The sequence below is a fragment of the Antrostomus carolinensis genome, unplaced genomic scaffold (genome assembly GCF_000700745.2).
Source record: "Antrostomus carolinensis isolate BGI_N321 unplaced genomic scaffold, ASM70074v2 scaffold1178, whole genome shotgun sequence".
Lineage (NCBI taxonomy): Eukaryota > Metazoa > Chordata > Aves > Caprimulgiformes > Caprimulgidae > Antrostomus > Antrostomus carolinensis.
Genome location: NW_010334776.1, coordinates 11,213 through 29,434, shown reverse-complemented (window position 1 = coordinate 29,434; position 18,222 = coordinate 11,213). Strand labels below are relative to the sequence as shown.

At 38.9% G+C, this 18,222-nt stretch overlaps 1 protein-coding gene across 1 annotated transcript in view; it reads left to right on the top strand.

Annotated features, from left to right (window-relative positions):
* The window catches only part of LOC104529859 (transcription factor SOX-5), a gene marked incomplete at its 3' end in the record, with an annotated part of 112,929 nt that extends 94,722 nt beyond the window's left edge, over positions 1-18,207 (top strand). Inside the window, exons 3-5 of the mRNA XM_010174281.1 lie at positions 1,579-1,665; positions 15,416-15,588; positions 18,139-18,207. Of these exons, the coding sequence (XP_010172583.1) occupies positions 1,579-1,665; positions 15,416-15,588; positions 18,139-18,207 (329 nt within the window). The remainder of the gene's footprint in view (positions 1-1,578; positions 1,666-15,415; positions 15,589-18,138) is intronic.
* Positions 18,208-18,222: the final 15 nt, after the last annotated feature.

The window sequence follows — 18,222 nt, the reverse complement described above, 5'->3', positions numbered from 1 at the left end:
TCTGGCAGTGGGATGGGTGCATGGGGATGTGCCTGTGCCGGGGGGAGTCTGCCGGCCCCGGGGTGAAGCAAGAGGCCATCGGTGTGCCCGTGTGTTATTTATCCGTGAATACCGCTCTGCGTGCGGGTGCTGTAGCGGGAGTTGGGGCTCCCGCGGTTCCCCCAGACGGTTCGCAGAGCGGGAGCGAAGCCGCCGTCCCGCAGCCGGGACCCCGCCCCGTCGGCACCCCCGCCCCGCTGAGGGGTGCGGCGGAGCTTTCCCGGAGCCTGGAGTTGGGGCGTCAAGAAAAGAGGCGGAATTAGCCAAACAAGATAATGAAGGTTGCTCGTAATGGTTTTTACTGTGGGGAAAATTAACCAGTTGCTAATAATTGTATGGTCTCTAGGCCAGACGGTCCCTTTGATAAGTTAACATGTACTCCCTTTATGCTCCTGGTAGGGGGTAAACAAATGCCTGAACAAATACAAATACACATAAACACAAATGTGGAGAATAGCAGTATACGTCTTAGATCCAGATAATAAGTGTGGGTATTGTTATTTAGATGGCGCATACTGGGACACTTATCTTTTAGTACACTCCATTTTCTAACTGAATGCAGTGCTAATCGTGGGATTGAAAGCTATTGTAATTGTGTACCCATCTAAATGCTGACAAGAATATACAATTACATTGTTTGGAATCGAGTTTAATGTTCTCTGAATTTTATTAGCATTTATATTTACTTATGCATTAAAATTCTACACAAAAAGAGGTCAGAATACGAGAGTTACAGACATAAATATCAGACCCATCCACACCTTCACTGCATTTTTCCTGAAAATACTGAACAAATATATTTTATTTTATTATTTTACTTTATTTTTAAAAGAAGTGATAGAATCTGAAATGGGCAAATAATGGGTTTCCATTCTAAGCAATGCCTTTTCTCCCTCTGGATTTTTGCAGTCTCTTAAAGCTTTTTTTCATACCCAACTTTTTATTATTATTTATAATGTGCGTGTTACCGGAAAATCTTTCCACAGTATGCTTACCACCACGCGATGTTTAAACACACATTATAAAGTGGATGTAATTGTAAACACTCAGAGGGATATAATTACATGTAGCAGATTTAGGAGCTAATTCTTTGCTTCTCACTCTCTCTCTTTTTTTCTCTCTCTCTTTACTCTGCATTTTATCAACATAATTATTTTTTGACTGCAGACTAACACCCAGAAATTGACAGGTATCCATTATAGGCAGCAACTTGTTCACCAAATTGAAAAACAATGAACTGCAGGTTTATATGTGCCCATTGTCATACAGAATTACAGGGGCTTTGTTCCACAAGAGGAAAAAGCTAATCGTTTTGAAACAGCAGGTGACAAAACACATTCTTCCCCCCCCCCCTTTTTTTTTTTTTTTTTTTTTTTTTTTTGTTTTCCCTCCCCTCTTATCAGTTTGTTGATGAAGTCATTATGAACTGGGGCCCAGAATAGGGTTGGCCTTATTTTTAGCAGATAGACTTTTAATGAGTTCTATTGTGGAGACAGTCATGTTGATTTGCTTACATTTTTTTTCCCCCCCTTCACTCAGAAACTCCCAGTATTGAAAAGCTACTATCAAAGGACTGGAAAGACAAGCTTCTTGCCATGGGATCAGGGAACTTTGGAGAAATAAAAGGTAACGCTGTTTCTGTGCTAAAGCAAATTGAGAATGAACATACAGATATCACTGGCTTTATGGAAATTTGTTTGTTTGCTCCTCTTCCCCTCCCCTTGAAACATCATAATTTAGGGCTTAAATGAAATATATGCTCTCCATCTGTGATAGTACAAATAAATGAAATGGTTTCTTGCCCTAAGTGCATGAACTTGCATAAAGCTTTTTTTTGCCTGTATCGTTCTGTGTTATAAGAGTTTCCATCCTATTGCTGGATTGGAAAAAAAAAAAAGTCAATTCCCATATCAAACACAGGCTAACTTGGTGTCAGAGCGTAGCAGAGCTCAGCTTCTGAAATCTGAGGGTGATCAAAAGTCCTTGTGAATTTTTGGACAGATTTTGATGATGTAGATTTTTTTTTTTTTTTTTTTTTTTTTTTTACTTTTCTGTGTGTAGGGAGAAAAAAAAAAAAAAAGCAAAGTTTGTGTAATGATTCCTCTAGGTACTGAAATTAGCCAGTGCAGATTTTAAAAGACAGTGTACAACATCTGTGCACTAAAGCGTGTTTTTTTTAAAGCTGTACTCCAGAAGGAAAATGGCAAAATTTGACCACTCTCCAGCAGCAGTAGCTTCTGCTTTGCCAAGACATTTCCCCATTTTATATATGTGAGGTAATTTTAGGGAACCTGTAGTTGTTTATTTTAATGTAATTTACTACTTTTATAATTCTTCCTCAGTGATTGCGATGAGGAGCTGACTCAAACATGTCAAAAATTTTAGTTTCTAGAGCAGCCATTATCACTTTGAAAAGAAACAACAACCCCGATTCTTCTCCCATTTATATCCGTGTACATCTGGAGCAGCAAAATCACAGCCAGTGTTGCTTTGGAAATGTGGAAGTAGAATGAGATTAAAATTAAACCCTTCTTTTATGTTTATAAACGAGATTTCATATCTCTCAATTTTTTTCTTGTTTGTTTGCTTACTAATGATGTCCCTGATACCAAGATCCTCATTCGGGCAGGCTCGCAAACCTCCTGCCTGACAGGTTTAAGGACCTTCTGCATGAGAGGTGGGCAGTGTTCGGTAAAGAATACACCATGACGTGCTTCAAGAGGATAATGTCTTGGTACATGTGCAAAGATAGTGTTATTTTAATCATATGTGCCTTCCAGCTTGTCACCGATGAGCCGCCAGCATTGGTTTGCGCTAGTCCACACTGACTTACACAAGGAGGAAAGTATGCCACTTGCTTCCCCTAGCTTCTCCCTAAGAGGCTGTAATTCAAATATATATATTCATTGCATATGTAGAATAACTTTAAAACAGAATATAGTGCTTCGGCCCCAAATAGGCTGAGATATTATTATAACAGAGGGCCAAACCCTGAGTTCTTTATTCCCACTGAGCACGTTTTCTCTACGTGCGTAAAGCAACAGGTCATAAAGAGGTAGGGTAGCCACTGGGCTCATCTGCGAGTTCTGGTTTTTAAAAGCATATTGCTTTAAAATAACATCGTTGTCTGCCATGAACTGATGAATCTTTAAGATGTTTCAGGCCCAAAGTACACAGGCGGCTTTCATATCCACTTTCGGGTGTGTATTTCAGCAGTTCTTGCATGTTGTTGGAAGCCTCTTTAACTCCTGATATGCTGGAGCCTTCAGAAGGATTCCCAGCGATTCTCCGTTGCCTGTGGACTTGGTAAAGCTGCTCTGAGAAGTGCTGCCCACCGAGAAGGCGGTCTGTTCCTAGTCCTTGTGATCTTGTTCTGTTGGAGGGCAATCTTTTTTGCTCCCTCCCTCTCTCTTTCCCTTTCACAAGTTAAACTTGAAAGCGGCAGCAGCAGCTCTGTGCTAGCACGAAAGAAATTCAACAGTCCTTTCAGTCTTGCCCGCGGGGAGGATGGGGAGCAACAGCACAGCCTCAAAGAAGGGTTTTCTTTGCTTTAATTTTTGTTTTTTAGCTTCATATTTTGAACACAAGTCGAGTTATTGTTCTGTAGCTCTGTTCAAAAGCTTCACATCTGAGGCTTTTTAGTGCAACTGCGGTTCTATGGTTGGGGGCATGGTTATTAGGTGTTTGGATCAGGTTTGGCAGTAAGCTGTGAAAACAGGCGCTGGTTTATTTTTCCTACTGACTGCCGTGACAGTTGCAATTATTGTCCATTGTTCCTAGGTGGCTAGAAAGGAGGGAGGATACAATAGAGCATTGCCCTCTGGGGGTAAATGAATTTGACTTACAGGTTCTTGGGGGGTCAGGCAGGCTGATTATTTAGTGCCCAGGAATGCGGTTTTCATGGCAGCGCCAGCCATGAGCGGCCAACAAACAATGCCTCAGCTGTATTGCAGCTGTATTTAGTGAGGCAACATGAAAGGTGTGCAAGTTGAGCTGTTTTATACTCACGTATGCGTGTACAAACACACATATATTATGCTGGAATTTTTTTTTTTTTCCTTCTATAGGAACATGGAATTATTAAGTTCTCCAGTTGTGATTTTTTTAATTAACTTCTCTCTATATTTGGTTTGGCAGCTACATTTATTTTTTTTTTTTCCCCCCTCATTTCTCTATTAGTGATATTTGGAAACCCCACACAAAAAACGTCTTATTATTAATACACCCTGGAATGTGGACAGCACTAGAAGCTGTACTGCCCAACTGTCTTATGCGCTGAATCGTTTTTTCCATTTAACTGTTCAAAATTTCATTGTGTTTTTCATTAGATCTGGGGGAGTTTTAGTATGTCATGTGCTAAAGTCTCAGTACTAGGCTACATATTGTTAATGCCCAAGTCTGTGTTATTACCATTGAGTTTTATTCTCTGGGAGAGATTAAAAGAAAGGGAGATGAAGCGGAAGACTTTCTTTTCTATTAGTGTTATTTCTTTTAAGTTAGCACTAATATTTTATTAAAGACAGGGGAGTTGACGAATGGTTGGAAGTCACCAGACTCTGACGTTTTGCATTCAGTTGTTCTTGTTAGTTGCTTTGTTACTTTTGGCAGCTACTTTAAGCCCCTCTTTCTTTATCTGCATGCCTGCAAAATGGGGGGAACCATCACTGAGTGTCTGCAGAGGTCTAGCTGCAAACTTCCAAGATGACCATTAGAAGAATCTATGTTTGTCCAGTTACTAATGGCAAAGGGAATGTAGTATTTCAGGCCAGGGCTTGATTGAAAGGTATTGCAAGGGAATACTCTTGTACTTAAAAGGGGGCAAAATCTAGAACCTTTCATCTCTGCGGAAATATTAACTCAAATGCCTGTTTCTTTAGAGAGGCAGTCTGGGGCTAAATCAATAATAGAAGTTTGGCACTGGAGATTTCTTAAGAAATTTTGTTTTGAAATCCCTGGAATTTTTACTCTGTTCAAAACAAGTCAGTCTATAGTAAAACCCATAAAACATGCTGTTAAATTGAAACATTTTAAAATAAAACTGTGAAACTGTATATTTAATTGATTAAAGCCTGGTAAAACTTACTTCTATCCATCATATTCAAGACCAGGGCTCAAAAGGCCTCTGGAGTATTCACGGCTAATGCAGTTTATTGGATTCAGTGGAGCAGAGAGAGCTTCAGGTCTCAAACCGATCATCTACAGGAAGAAACATTCTACCTCCTTTCCACTTTCAGCGTAGCCACCTGATATACCCGTGCATTGGAGGGTAAAAGTGGTTGCTTCCCTCCAAAGCAACGTTTCCAGCTGCAGCAGAGGCAGCATGTAGGGTGGACCGTTGATAGGAAAAGGTGCAAGAAGTTTATCTCCATGCTCTTCAATGTCAGTGGCTGTGCCTATACTTAGAAAACAAACATGAAACTTCTAGAAGTTTCTCTGGTGTTGGGCCTCCTCTGAGAAGACTGAGGGAATGGTGCCAGCCCCTCAGGTGGCCAGGTGCATCATGAGGTGCACGGCCTTGCTAACGCTGATGTGAGCGAGGCAGCTTTAACCGTAATGAGAACTCTCTTTAAAAACTTCCCCAGCGTACACAAAGCCTTTCTGCTAATCTTGTCCATCTCTCGCTTATCGAGAGTTGTCAAGAAATAATAATGCATATTTTATATGTTCCCCACTTAGCTAGTTTTGAATAGGCGTGTGGAACAAAAGGCTGAACTGACTTTTGTTTCTAATCTTTCCCAGTTGGTTTTCTGTTGAGGTGAAGGCATTGTTAACAGTGATTGCACCTGAATCTCTCAAGAAAGACCAGGCAAGCCTGAACCTGATATTTTTTGGTTGTTTGAAAATCCTTCTCTATTGTACAGGTTAGTTCCTCAGCAACTCAGGTGAAGTGTTTTCTGCACTCACTGTGAAAGGGATCATCATTAGGGTAAAATCAGCTCTTTGTTGTAGCCACTTACATCTAGGTGCCTCTAAAGACTGCATGGGAGCAACCACAGATTTGCAAGTGTAATTGAAAGTGAGATTAGCCTACCAATCCTAATCTTTAATGTATAATAACACAGACATTTGTTTTGTGTGAGAAACTGGGTTCCAAGTTCTGTGAAGTATCAGTGCAGGTATTATATCATCCTATGTTTGATGTGTGATAGAGCTGTGTTTGCTGAAGACTCTAATCTTGCTTCTGTGTTCAGAAGATGGGGCATGAGTGAACGGTTTTATGACTGCCAATAATGGATAAAGAGAAATAATCCATTCAGCGATACTATAGCTCATCAGAGCCCATGAATTAAAGACATATGTTATGTAGATTCAATGTATGGATTAAAACGGATAATCTGGTAGGTGACACACAGAATCTTGAGATAAGTGGGCTATGCAGATTCGGTGTATGGATTGTGATGGATAATTCCATTTAAGTAATGCTGGACAAGTTGAAGACAAGTAAGCTTCGGGTGGTGTTCAGGTTATGTGCAGTAATCCAGTGAGTGACACTTTGGATCGCATAATCTGTAAACTGAAGACAAGGAAGCTGGGGATTCTGCATTTAGATGTGGACAGGAGGAAGGAGGGGGAAGGGGAGGGAGATTATTCATGGGGAATACACTGGGTTTAAACCTTTGACTAATAAAGCACAGATCCCCTGGAGATGTAGGAAAGCTGAACACTTTCTTAGGAGCTGTGTGAATGTTGCATTTGCAAATTAATGGTTGAAAAATGTTTGCAAACTTGTGTCAGATGTGGACATTTTGCATTATTTTTTGTGGATAGTATTGTATTTGAAGTGGGGAGAGAAGGAGGGTGAGAGAGAGTCAAAAGTGAAGGAGGTAAGATACGTCTGGTTGTCGGCTTTTAACTGTGATAAATTCAATATTTATTGCAACCTACTTAGTAACATCTTTGTGTTTATTTTTTTTGGGTGTTTAATAGTAGCAAATTGCCGAGAGAGTGAGCTTTAGTCCTTTGTTAGTATTTCAAAAGTGCTTGTGGGGGAGACCTGCCCAGTGGCACACAGAGGAACCTGAGTTTTGAGAGGAAATTTGGCAGCTGCTGAAATAGTGGAGGTTGATCACAATGCAATATGATACTCTCGGGCTGCAGAGAAGTAGACGGTGCCAACTGAGACACACCAACGCAGAACTTCTTTCAGGCCAAGTGAAAGCCTGAAATGGAGACTGTGACTGGATGGAGCTGCTCCTATTTGACCCAAGAGTGGGAGGTTAGTTGAGGGTAGTATTTGTGGAAGGAGGGTTGGAGGTATCTTTTTTTATTATTATTATTTTTTATTTTTTTTAAGCATCTAAAATGCGAAAAATGTGAATTTGTGACAAAGCAGCAAATTCAGGCTTTTGCAGATTTATTTATTTTTTTAACGTAAAGATACTTAATTTGATCAGAAAAAAGTCAGGTTCTATTTAAATAAAGAGTAACTTTTATTTTTAAAAAGTTATTATTAATAGAGAAAATAGACTAAAATTGAACTAATTAAAGTAGCAAATGCCAACAGCTTTATTTTGTTTGAGCATAGGGAGGCCAAACCACTTTACTTAAAAAATCATCTGGAGGGTTGGATGACAAAAGGGACCTAAACCAGTTCCTCTTTGTACTAAAATTACCTGAAAGATGTGTTGATAGAGATGAATGTTGCTGAGCTACAATTACCAGTTTGTCAAAACAAAGCAAGTATACATACACATACATTTTTATTTTACTGTTTTTCCTGCTGCTGCATAAAATTCCAGCAGCAAATGCTATTTCTCTAGCCTACTTCTAGCTTGTTGTCTAGACAGTAAAACAATGAATAACCTGTGAGAAATAGTCTCAATACAAATGTTGTCTATTCCTTTTGTAACCTTGACAATAAGTTACTAACCTGGTTGAATACCAAGCTTTGTTTGCAGTCTACTGTACCAAAACTTTTCCTAACAGCAAATAAAGAATACTTACTGACAACTTCTTTCCAGCATTGCGAAATAGTAATGTGCTGGTCTGTTATAGAGCAGACAGCTAAGTTTTTGTCCCCACAGAATATTAATTCTTGAGGGGAGTAATGGCAAAAGATGGTAATTGTTCATCATTTGTTTTTATTCATTCTGCAAAGTCTTCCACTGAAACTGAAAAGATTAAGACTGTCCGTATGCTGAAATAAATAACTTCCTTCTAGCTTGCTGTTCTGAAAAGGACTTTGATTTGTCAAACAGAGAAAATTCATTACATTAATCTGTAGGTACAGACAAATGAATTTGAATTCTGGGCTTTTTCTTTCCTTGTTTCTTTTTTTTTTTTTTTGGTCGCTGTGGCTCACTGAGTAAAAAGCAGTCAAAGTTTTATTGTATTATACTGACTTCCCATATCAATCGGATGAAGTAATTTAATTTAGCAAGGTAGTAGGTAGTTGTAAGTGATGGCAGTCATTGTGTGGTAAAGTTGGCTTAAATGCTTAATGAAAAATGCCAGTTTTTAGATGTTTATGTCCTGGCAGCTCCAAAGTTTGCTGGCCTGAAAAGCTATGTGCAAGTCCATAATAAAACACTCTCTGAAGTATTGGTTAGGGAAGCATCAAGAGAGTTAGCACACGTGCACAAGCACATACCTACGTCCACCAACAAACACATACCAGCCAGTATATAATTTAAAGTATATACTCATTGCTTGGTCATAAATATTTGACATTTCTGTTCAAAGACAGAGGAAAGAAGAGTTTAAATTCTGAACTTACCTCAGGCAGTTAGATCTGTTTATCAGACTACGTTTCCTGAAGGCACGTAACATCAGCTCCCCATTGCCTCACATATACAACTTCGGGTGACGTCAGCAGCACAACTGTCTGTGCAGCAAAGGAAGAATACTCCTCTTTGAAATTATTATCAGGTATTAAATAGATTATTTTTTTTAGGGGGAGCATGACAAAGATTAGTTTGCTTGTAAGCAGAAGACAACCAGGTGGCTCTCTCTATTTTACTTTCCAGATTTCCTCACTGAGCAGAGTAGTATTGGGTTTGGATTTCTAATGCTGCAAAGTTAAAACTGGGGTGGGGAGCAGGGGAAGAAAAATAGTTGACAGTGGGATGAGAACGAAACTCTCAAGAAAAGATACTTATTTTATAGACTGCTGATACTTTATTTATTCTTTGGATATAATCATATTGTTGCTAGTAGGAGTTTAATTCTTCTGAGAACAGCTTAGTTAATAGGCTGTTCAGTTTAAAAAACATCCTTCTTGGCTGTTTTTCATTTTTATATTGAAACTGTTATGTCCCAAGCTTAAAAATGGCACTGAAAAAACACATCGCAGGAAATGCTTGGAGATAACTCAGTTTTTAGCTGGTGTATGGGTTGTATTTATGTCCTTGTCACTGTTATTACATCAGAGCACAGTTACACAGAAACTGTGCTGTAGCATGCTTCTGTTGCTTCGTTTGTTGGAGGGCATCAATAATTGCTTCATTTGTAGGGTCCCTTTAGCTAGAACTTTACCTGGTATCAAACCAGGTCAAGCAAAGATTTAATTGTGTATATAATATGTATCCCTGATAAAGTCAGTAGGGCAATTCTTTGCCTTACTGAGGTAGTTCTGTTGGTGACTCTGGTGAGGCCAGCAATAAAAGAGCTTGTAGCATGTAAAGTTAAGAATGACTTTAGGCAAGTTTCTAAAAACTTTACACCTTAGTTTTCTTATATAAGTAATGCATACCACTACCTTTCTGCTCATGGTCTTTAAGAAGATCCATTAGCTTATGCTTTGAAATTAAAAAATGCTCTGTACTGCATGTTCTAATTATTATTATACGACTTCACATTATTTGAATACAGAGTACTTCAAAATACTCTTATTTCCATTTGATCCCCCCCCCAAAAGCTTTGTAGATATAGGATTTTTTTTTTTTTTTTTCTTTTATAACCATAGTTAGTGATATGAACATAATACAATATTACTGTGTTTTCCAGGCTTCGTACTCGCACATTGTTTTCTTTGATTTTTTTTTCTTTGGAAGACAGATGCTGACAGTTCAAAAGCTATTTACATAATTATTTTGATAGTAAACTGACTGGGGAGATACATTTCGCTGTCTGTATGGTGTGTGTGAGTGTGCACACAAGCATCCTGATGGATAACATTCCTAGGGGTTTAATTGAGCCATGTCAGAGGGATGGAGGAGAGTCTCTTGCCACGTCTCTGTCCCGTGCAGAATACACTGGGTGCTGCACAGCTGCGAGCAGATCCGTAGGCTGGCTGCAAGCAGTCGCAGCAAAAGCTTAAAATGCCTGTTAAAGAAAATAATGGCTTTCCTAATTCCTCATTTACATCCTCATTCTGTCTAATAAATTATAAGAAAGTATTTACTGTTTTGATCGCAAAAGCGGTTTCTCTGCCTTTTTTCTTTCTTTTGCTTTGATTCTGTTTTGGGTGGTTCTGCCAAGGTTTCTCCTGTTCGTTTTCTCACTTTAAGTGTGTCATTTGGTCATATTGGTGTCTTCATTCTAATGTTTATTAAAATGTTCCTGTCACTGCCAGTCTGAGACTGTGAATCAGAACTAAGAATGTGTAATAGTTTATTTCACATTTGAGTAAATTTCTTTTACTACTTAAACACTATTATGGATAGTGTTGATTTGAGATGAAGTTTAGGTTTGGCGATACAGAATGCCACTAATTTGAGTCTTCTTTTCTTGCCATCTGCTGTGGGTGCTGCATCCACAAACATTGGTTTTTTTCTTTACAAATCTCTTTTTGTGGTGATGGAGAATAAGCTGACGCATCTGGAAAGCATCTTTTCTTGGGCCGTTCGCTGTATCAACCCGTAGCGTGTACTTTGATGCTCTCTTCCCTGAGTTGTTTTGATAAGTTGTGAGAAATCCACATTTTTACCATTGCAGCGACAGAGTACAGAGAGAACAGTATGAGCACCTACAACCACCTCCTGACAGGCAGGTGGTCTGGTGATTAAAAGCTTTGTTAAACATAAAATGAGCGATATCTATTTGTTGTGGATCTGACGGTAATTAAGAGTAATTTTTGAGGCAGTCATGGATGTCAGCCACTCTCCTTTTACTCCTCACTCAATACCTGTGTGAAGTGGGTCTAGCTTGCTGTCAAGTTGTACACTGCAATAAAGGTCACTTGTTTTTCCTCCCAGCCATGCTGCACGGCTCGAGTGAAAGCACTGCAACCATATGGATCCTGTGTGTAGAGCACAGACCAGCTCCAGAATCATTCCCAACTCCGTACTGCTTGGTACAACTCTTAGTGAGTTTAATAACGAAGCGGCTGAAGGTAGCTGCTGGGGCTGGTGGCTTGTCCTCACTGAGGTTTGCACCACCTCCCAAGTTCTAGAGATGTTAGTAACCACAAGGATACGTCATTAATTCCCAAGTAGCATGATTTAAGCAAATCTGTTTATGCAGTTGGTGTTGTAGCTACTTAAAATACTAACGTGTTTTGCCCTGTAAGCTACAGAACTCTTAAAATGGAAATCCCATAGCTGCCAAGACACTTCACATGATGATAAAGGTTTACATCTCATGCAGGTTAACAGAGAGAAAATAATGGTGGTAGAACAGAAGTCCACCATCCTTGCCTACTCAAAATCTATGGCATCTAGAAAGGGATACCAAAATGGCAACCGGTGCTCTAATGCTGCAGTGCATTTTATACACTGGAAAAAATCCTACCACTGAATGTACTTATGTAGTGACCAAGCTGTTGCCTTCAGCTCACCATTACATAAATAATGCCAAGCATCTTTTGGCTTTCATTTGTTGTGCAAACCAAGTCATTTATGAATGGCAACTGTGAGATGGCAGTTTTGTTGGCCATTCCTACAAAAGAAATTATAGAAAAGGTGTGCTAGGTAATAAGGGTAACAAAAAGATACCAAACTTAAACTAAATGCAAATGCTTTACATTATGACTCAAATACTTTTCTTCTTTTTAATTTTCACACTTCTATAAGCCACCAGTTGTCTGCAAGAAACCTCAAAACTATCTGTGATTCATCTTCAGTGGAGCTTTTATGGATATGTGAATAAGGCAAGGGGAAATCTACCCAAAAAGTCACTGTCTCCCAGTAGACCCACACATCTCATCTCTCTGGCCTCTGGTTTTGTGCAGTTCACTTGAGAGTGCGGCTGTCCGAGTTCTTACTTTGCAAGGAGTGATACCTTAAAGAATTGAAATTATAATTAAGTATTATTCAAGTTATTGGAAGGATGGACTAATCACATGAAAGTAAAATGCCTAGTAAGCCATCTTTTCCAGAAAGTATTCTTCAACAAAAGATTTTTTTTTTAATTTTTTTATGTTGACAGTGATAAATTCTCCCTTTCAGTTAATTAGCAAACTGAAATCGCTCAAGAAGTGTTACGCAAGAAGACTACCTTTTGTCAGACTATTTCCACTCCAGTTTGTAAAACAAAGGAATTATGTGCTGTACTTACTAAGTTAGTACATAAAGCACCCCCTTTGGGCGTCTAAAAAGTTTCTTTAAAAGCTGAATAATAATGAAGAGATTGAGTCTGGTGGATTTACCCCCAGCTGCAATGTGCCTGCACCGGCACTTCATTGCCCTGACTCTTTGCTCTTCATTCATCCAGACTTCCCTCTCGTTCCTGCAATTCAAATAAAACTGCTGTTTTCCTGTGGAAGGTTTTTTGCTCCTCTCTAGGTAAATCAGATGAAAGAAGAAATGGCAGGAGGTGGATGGCCCCGTGGTTGTGCGGTTGTTGGGTGTTAGGGTCGGGGCGGCAGCACGTGGAGTGTTCTCCTCACTCGTGGGAAGCGCAGCCTGAGCTCTGCAGCACAGGGCTGATGGTCAACGTGTCTTTTTTCCACCTCGGTAACTAGCTCTGTGACCCCTCTGTCTGTTGGTTTACACATATGGAAACGTTTTTCCACCTTTCAAAGGTGTGGTGGGGATTAATTGAACTTTACAAAGTGCTTTTTGATTCCCAACTGAAAACTACTGTAGGAGCTCAAAATACACTGACGAACCAGTACTGGCTGAAGATCTTTGATGAGTGTCAGGGTATTTGTCAAACATGTTATTTGATGGTGATTTCTTTTTGCTTACCCTAACTTTAGGACTAAGCCAATCTGGTGTATTCCTTATCTCTCTAGGTCTTTCTACCTCCTCCCTCCCCCTTTAGCACTCCAATCAAGTTTGGAATAAAATATCTGCTGAATAAGTAATTAAAATACTTAGTTTTCAGATGTGTCAAGTGTGCCCAGCATATTATACTGCCAGTATCAGGATATGGACAGTTTTCATTAGATGAGCATTCCAGTAAATCGACATGCTAGCTGTGGATAGGGCAAGGAAGAGGCTGCCTTCTAAAATAATTCTTCTATACCACTTGGAAACACTGTACCCTTTTTCCTAGGGAAAAACAAATGGAAGAGTGGCAATAGACCTTTCTAATTAATTGTATGGCGAGGTGGCAAATGCATTACTTGGAGCTGTTCTCTGTCTCCAGTGATTGCAATAAAAAGCGTAAGCTAAAAGTGTTTTCCTTCAGCAGTGTTAGTATTTCGGCACTGGCTTCCATTCTTTCTCACAGCTTTTAACAGAACAGGTTTAAAGTCCTATTGTTTCTGTTCCAGTGTGTTTCTCAAGTTTCCAGCTTGTACTATATCTAGATATATACAGCAGATATATTTTGCTGTAGTTCTTTGTTATAATAATATTTTCACATAAATCTCTAGCATCTTAAGAAAAAGTTAATTAATTAATTACATTTCCTTTCTATGAAAATGTTGATTCTTTGTGTATTCCCAGTTCTACATGGCTGTCTACAAATGTATTTAAGGGCTTGGACTTGGCTGACATAGCAAATGAGATGTTGCTTGGGAGCACAAATTTGAAATTAAGTGAATGTAAATTAAACTAACTACCAAGCAAAAAGCCCTAACAGTGACACCTCTAAAGCTGTGGTACCATCTTCCAAAGAAAGCAGCGGATGATTCACCATTTCAGACATTTCAATCCAATCTAGAAAGCTGTAGTAAATATATTGTAGGGAACATTCCTGCACTGGCAGGGGGGTAGACTAAATGAGCTATTACCAGTAGCTCTTTTCCACGTCTGACTGATAGTTGGCTAGGAACATGTTTAGTATAGTCGCCAATTTTTCTTCTTCTTTTTATTTTTTATTTTTTTTTCCACTTGGAGAGCACTGGTGACATTGGCAGAAGAACGCTTCCTGTGTTTGAGAAAGGTTTGTGTGGCAGGGCTGTCCCAAAAGCAGGCTATTTTCAGAGGAGACATAGACACCGATAGCCTTAATCCTTTCCGAAAGCTTTTTTGAGAAAGAGTTTCATAGGTTCTGACTCATGTGAGAGGGTGTGGTGGTATTGGAGATATATCTGTGGATTAGCTGCTACACATATTTTCTGGTTTTTAAAATTCATAGTCAAATTATACTGGATATATGCACAGTGCCATTTTTTGGTTTAGTGTATGATTCACAGGTTTTGATTTTTCTTGGAATTTTTTCTTCCCTTCCCTTATAACCACTCTCCTTCTGGGTAGAAGGAGAATTTTTACAGAATGATTATGCGAGCAAGGTAGTCAGTTCCTCTGTCTGTGTCTGCTGAAGTCTCCTATAAAAAACATCTGATGACAGTTCAAATGAGAGGGATGGTGAGTTGCGTTTAACTCAGTTTTTCTGATATGTTTATGCAAGACTTCTTCCTTTAAAAATACTCATCAGTGGCAGCAACAGCAACAGTAGTTATTGACAATTTAAATACTATATAATTTCATCCTAATCAGGGCAGCTGTCGATGATATAACAGGTAGCAGCATCCTGACAGCTGTTTTGTGCTGAGCTGGTAACAGTGAGAAAGCTGGGCTCATGCCCAGCTAGAGCTAGAGAGGTATCCAGCACCCAGGAGACTTCTCTGCTTCCCCTTGATTATGGAGGGATGTTAATACACACCTTACGGTTTCTGTCACCATCAAAGCATTGATGTGTCTCTGTCATAAGTTTCTGACAAAAATGTAATTGTCTTTCAAAACTGGAACTGTTGATTTTGATCCCCACAAAATGTAAACAAAGTTTAAAATCTGAAACTCTTTCAAAACAGGCATTATTTTTTTTTCCCCTATTAATCTGATAAAAAGGCAACGGAAAATAGATGAAAGGGCAAGGAAGCATTGAAGGGGGACAAAACTTGTGTATGGCATTATCCCCTATGGCTTATTTTTCTGTAGAGGAACAGGTTTTAATGTGCAATATATTGCAATATGCTGCTGCTCTGTGGTTCTACTAAAACTTTGCTTACAGTGAAGCTGCAAAATAAAAACCTGGCTCATTCTAAATTTTCTCTCTCTTTTTTTTTTCTTTTTTTTTCTTTATTTTTTTACCATATGATGCCCAGGGACTCCAGAAAGCCTCGCTGAGAAAGAAAGGCAGCTCATGGGTATGATCAATCAGCTGACCAGTTTGAGAGAACAGCTGCTAGCAGCTCATGATGAACAGAAGAAACTGGCTGCATCACAGATCGAGAAACAACGCCAACAAATGGAGTTGGCTAAGCAGCAACAAGAACAGGTGAGTCGTTATTATAGTGACTTTCAGCTTAAATAATATTCTCAGAGGACTTTCCAGGAGCTTATCTTTTAGGGTTGATACTTCTCAAGTTTGCTCTCTATCCAGAATTTTTTTTCCATTTGTTTTCTTTAGGTAAAGAAGTTTGAACAAAAACATATTGGAAGAATGCTTTAATTTATAATACGTAAAATAATGCTCTTTGCCTTTTAAAAATACACCTTCGAGTTTGGAGGTATTATCTTCCAATAGTGTTTTGGGGTTTTTTTTAAATAAAAGTGTAAATAAGCATACAAATTCAGCCCTCCTGGGTAATCTTCCAATGCTGCTTGAATTCAGTGATGCTGAATAGGCATAAAAGGTACAAAATGCAGCATTTGAATTGTAATAGGACAAATGAGAGGGTTAGTCTTGCCAACTGTGCAAAAAAGTGTGAGAGAAGAACATCAAGCCAGTGAATGAAGAATATCAAGGCAGTGAACAAGTGTGACTTTTTTTCTTTGACACCTGAGAGGCTTGATTTTCGGCTCCTGTAAATATGCCCTCCGCTGAAGATGCAAACATGTTTTCACATGTGAACAGTCCACTGTGTGCACATGGACACATTTTATGCAAGAACACAGCTTTTCTAACATGTTTGCACCATGCAAGGTTTAACAGAAATGAATGTCCATTTTTCTACAGGAACATGAGCAGAGAATACTTAGACATCTCATTTAAAATGTTGTCAGAGGTCCATCCTGATACCTTTTATGTGAAAGCATTTGGTCTGCCTGACCATTTATTTCAGCTTGTAATGATATTTGAGTTTATATCATAGAATTGCAGCTATGTGAATTTTATGAAACTCACAAAATTATTTGAAATCTGTCATAGTTGTCATACTTCAATGTTTGTATTGTACCAAACAAGTCTTAAGATTCTAAGCCACTGATGACATCTTCAGACATCTTAGCCTTGGTTTTCCCTACCTTTTATTATTTAAAAAGCTTATCTTAAATACTGTGTATTTTGGCCTCACACTTGAAATCCTACATAGGGTGAACAGGAGAAGTGACTTATTGAACTTAGAGAATTTGTGTCACACTGTCGTTTACATGGAGAAGGTAGATGATGGTGTGAGGGTGGAACTGGCAAGCTTCTTCCACATGGAGACATCCTGCAGGAGCTATTTCCTTTGCCCTACCTTTTAAAGTCACTACTGCTACAGGATGGCTGGATGATTTGAAAGTGAAAAAAAAATAAAAATTAAGAGAATGGGAAAAGGCAGTAAGAAATCCTGCAGGATTATTATTATTAGGATAACAAAGATTTCTTTTAATTTAATAAATTGTGTATAATTATGTGTTATAAAGATGTTAAAATAACCAAACTTTCAAAATAATCTATTGATAAAAAAATATTTTGGTTGCTTAAAGAGCGGCTTTAGAAAGAACACATTTAATCTTTCAGATGTGGAGTTAACTACGAGTGAGTGTTTATTATGCTAATAGTTCAGTAATAGAAATAAAAGAAAATACCTAAGGGGAGGAATGCGCAAAATTCCTCCCAGTAAGTGTGTATAAGTTCCCATCTGACCCTGAGATGTGTACACATACCACAGGGGAAGAGCAACATTGCTTCTAATGTTTGTACTGCTGCGCCTAGCTATTCATGAGAGCAGAGCTTTTGTGATGGCTCAAATGAAAGTTTTTTCAAGTTTACTTTTTTAAGTTTGAGGTATAAAATGGTTTATCTCCGTCCACCTTTCAAGAGCCCTAATTTGGTTACATTATGGTCTGTTTTTTTCCCTTCACTGTATATAAAATGTGTCTACAGTAAGGTTCCCAATCATTTAGTCAAAGGAGAGAGAAGATGGAAGTCCTTATAGAAAACACAGATGGCTTTGAGAGGAGACTACAACTACTCCATCAACTTCTATAAATCAGTTTCAATGTTGAGCTGTGTAGCCTTGCGCTGCCCCCTTAGTTCCTTTCAGCCAATATCCACATTGAATAGTCTGTGATTTTCCCAAACCCAGTTCTAGTCTCTTTGTGTCTGTTTCTGCATCAAGGAAATATGTGCACTAATACCTTCCACCTGGGAGTTAATTTCTTTTTTTTGGAATTTTTGAATAGGTCGTACCAAATGTAGAAATAATATTACTGTCCATCCTACTTTTTTTGCCTTTCCTGCCTTTTCCTACTATTTTCCAGCTTCTCTGCCAGTATTGTTCTTCCTCCAGCAAACTGGAGCACGAGTGCTCACTTTTTGGGGATTTTAGCAGTGCCATTTCAGATAATGAAAGAGGAGAGATTTTTGCGTCAGTCCTTCTCTTAATATCCAGTGTGGCATTTTCCATAAGGTTCCCTTTCACACAAGTATTAACTACAAATTTCTCCTGAACATGAGACCCTTGCTTCAGCAGCAGTCCAAGCTGCTGCCACCCACACTTGAAAGTTTCTTAGCTTAATAGAGCAGTTTAAAGGACCAAGCAGGGTGGAAGTTTCCTATGTACTGACTCCAGGAATGGTGATACATTTCTCACGTTTCTTCTGTGCAATTTCTTCACAGATTGCAAGACAACAGCAGCAGCTCCTGCAGCAGCAACACAAAATTAACCTTCTTCAGCAACAGATCCAGGTCAGAGATTGCGTC